Here is a 3,178-nt window from a genome sequence, read left to right as displayed (position 1 = left end):
AGGTTGGAGGTGAGAGTGGGGAGAGAGGGGATTATATAGGAGGGCGCGGCCAATGAGACGCGAGTACGCGGATCGGTGACGTGGCGTTGGAGGGCGTGGGGGCTGGGGATCCATCCTGGCCGTCGGATCGGGAGAGAGCCGTGCAGCGGTTGGGTTTTTGGTTGGGTTTTTTTTTTTTTTTTTGCCGCGCACAGCGTTTCGGGCGCCAGCGGTGGGCCCCACCCGCAGGGCCGTATCGATTGTGGGCCCGGATTCTCGGCCTGTGGGCTGCGGGATCCATGGAAATGTAGGAGTATTCGGTCGGAAGTCAAGTCAAGTTACGACTAGTTTGGAATTTTTCAAATATTTCGTCGAAAACTGTCGATTTTTTGCAAAGACTGCCTTCTTTTAGAATTTGATTTAGTAGTAAAATAATTTTAGTTTTCACCCATCGCATAAATCTTAACACAACTATAAATCACTTTATCTATTTCTAATATAATTATTTTTTACTTTGAAAAACTCCAATACAATAATTATTGAAAAATAAATTTATTTTGAGAAGCTAAAAATAAATATGGAACGGAGGAAGTATAAAAAAAATCTAGAACCGAATGTGATATACTAATATTATAAATCTGAACATATGTATATCTAAATTCGAAATATTAAGATATCACATCCGATATTAATTCAATGTTTTATAGGACAGGGGAGTAGTGCAGTGCTAGCAGACAGGGAAGTTTCTCTCGAAATGAACGGCTGAGACTTGCTCTGCTCTTCATACTCTTTGAGAAACCGCTGGGGCCGGGATTACCGTGCCCCAGCGGTAAGCACGGTTACCGCGCGGTAACCGTTGTAACCATGAAAAACCGTAAAAAACCGTGCAAAATTCATAAAAAATTCAAATTATTTTTTAAATTTATTTGAATTTAAGGAGGTTACCGCAGTATTTACATTACCGTACCCCCGTGGTAAGCCCAGTAACCGCAGTTACCGACGGTATGGTGAACCCTAGCACATTACCGTACCCCTGTGGTAAGCCCGGTAACCGCAGTTGCCGGCGGTATGGTGAACCCTAGCACATTACCGTATCCCCGTGGTAAGCCCAGTAACCACAGTTACCGGCGGTAGGGTGAACCCTAGCCGTAGCACGGCCGAATGGATTGGTAAAGATATCGTCAGTTCGTAGCCATCAATCAGTCCAGAACCCTAGATGCGCGAGTACTAGGTGACACGTGGAGCGGGGAGGGGGCAAGTGTCAAGAGCGTGGTAATCTGAGCCGTCGGTTCGGTTTACTCGACCATGACGCCAGCAGAGGTGGCTCGTCTCCAAGAGAATTCGCACTCAACCTGCAACTAGTGGTAAACAGTCAGGATCAAACGAGCGATTGCACTAGTAGTGTCAACCGGCGACTCTGATCCAGGAGTGAGGAGAGAGCACCCGATGAAAATCGCAAAGATTGCAGCGAATGGATACATTGTTGACAATGAACAATGAAAATCCATCTTCGGTCAGTTCAGTGAGCTGCATAAATTTCGTTAGTTCATCGCCTGGAGGACTGACCAAATTAGTACAAAACAATTGCGTATCGGGAATTCGAGATCGAGCAGGCAAACACGATAAATTGTTTCTAATATATTACACAAACAAAGCAGTAATCTTGCATTGCGAAAACAGTTTGTTCAGCGCAACGCAACGAGAATGCATCAGCGACCAAAATGATGAGGCAGAGACAAATGGTGCCACAAAGTTTCAGTTTGTTCCTCATTTCTTCAACCATTAAACAACCAACCCAACATGATCATCAGTTCATCACAAGGCTTACATCTTAGATAAATACCCACAAAAATTTCGCCGTATTCACATCCTGATCAGGCCACCAAGCCACCAACCAAGAACTAGCAATTCCATTCTTTCTTCTTCCTACTGCTCAGCGCAACAACACAATGCAAATCCAGACGAACAGCTAGCAAAAGATCCTAATGCAGAAGGCGCCCGGGCGGCCTAGTTGTCGTCGTCGTCGACGGTGGATGCCTTGGATGACCCGGCCTTCTTGGGGAGGAGGTGCTGGTGGATGTTGGGCATCACGCCGCCGCTGGCGATGGTGGCGCCGCCGAGCAGCTTGGTCAGCTCCTCGTCGTTGCGCACCGCGAGCTGGATGTGGCGCGGCACGATGCGGGTCTTCTTGTTGTCCCTCGCCGCGTTCCCGGCGAGCTCGAGCACCTGATGTCGAACAGGAGAAGACCCAACGAGTTAGCAAAAGAGAACAATGCACAGTTCTTTCTTTCAATCTACAAGATGCGAGCAATTGAACCCAGCAAATGCAAATCTAGAATACCCAAACATTTGTTCCCCGATAACCTCAAATCCGTATGGATTTTTTTCAAGCGAGGCAAACCTAATCGACGAACCAAACTGAAACAGATCTAAGAACACCCGAAGCAACATCGCCTAGATCGGACGAACAGAAAAAAAAATCCCCAAATCACACCGACGCATACCTCAGCGGCGAGGTACTCGAGGACGGCGGCGAGGTAGACGGGGGCCCCGGCGCCGACGCGCTCGGCGTACTTCCCGGCCTTGAGGAACCTGGCGATCCTGCCCACGGGGAACTGCAGCCCGGCCTTGGAGCTCCTCGACGTCGCCTTCTTCGCCGCCCCCGCGCCGATCGCCTTCCCACGGCCCGCCATATCACTATCGCCGGCGAGAGGAGAGGAGAGGCGCACGCGCTTCACAAGGAAGAACAAGAAGCCGGCGGCGAGAAGCGGCGGCGGCGCTAGGTCAAGAGGCGGCGGCGGCGGCGTGGATTCGATTGGCGCGAGAAGACTAGGGAGGAGAGAGCTGAGATGCTGGAATATATAGGGGTCGGGGGGGTTCGGGGCGCAGCCAATGGGAGGCGATCACGCGGATCGCGGATGTGGGCCGTCGGATGCGTTTGGACGGACGGCGGATGCGAGGGGTTTCGATCCGGAAGCGGCGGGGGTCGGAGGCGGTTTCGTTTGGATTTTTTTGGGAGCGCGCCAAGTGGAAATTGCCCCCCTCCGGATCGGTGACGTGGTTCTCTCTTGTGGGTCCCAGCGGTCAGTCTCTCTCTCGTCGTTTGAGTTCTTTGTTCCTCGTGGGTTGAACACGGGCTTTTGGGCCTCTTTTTTTTGTTCGCGGGGTTGGTTACTTGGGCCTCGTGGTTTGGTCTGAA

General features: G+C 50.7%; 1 protein-coding gene across 1 annotated transcript; it reads right to left on the bottom strand.

Moving 5' to 3' along the window:
• Positions 1 to 1,722: 1,722 nt before the first annotated feature.
• On the bottom strand, positions 1,723 to 2,804 carry LOC127778754 (probable histone H2A.1). The gene is made up of 2 exons (XM_052305376.1): positions 2,484 to 2,804; positions 1,723 to 2,205 (listed from the first exon to the last, which is right to left on the bottom strand). The coding sequence occupies exons 1-2, from the start codon at positions 2,670 to 2,672 to the stop codon at positions 1,987 to 1,989; spliced, it is 408 nt and encodes a 135-aa protein (XP_052161336.1). The 5' UTR covers positions 2,673 to 2,804; the 3' UTR covers positions 1,723 to 1,986.
• Positions 2,805 to 3,178: the final 374 nt, after the last annotated feature.

This window comes from Oryza glaberrima, chromosome 7 (assembly GCF_000147395.1).
Source record: "Oryza glaberrima chromosome 7, OglaRS2, whole genome shotgun sequence".
NCBI lineage: Eukaryota > Viridiplantae > Streptophyta > Magnoliopsida > Poales > Poaceae > Oryza > Oryza glaberrima.
Note: the sequence above shows the minus strand (reverse complement) of the source record. Positions and strands in the feature narration are given on the sequence as shown.

Bases quoted from the DNA above. Each gene is read 5' to 3' on its own strand.
- LOC127778754 (XM_052305376.1), bottom strand. From the start codon at position 2,672: ATGGCGGGCCGTGGGAAGGCGATCGGCGCGGGGGCGGCGAAGAAGGCG. The intron at 2,206-2,483 runs GTATGCGTCGGT...GTTCGACATCAG, and splicing joins TCGAGTACCTCGCCGCTGAG to GTGCTCGAGCTCGCCGGGAA.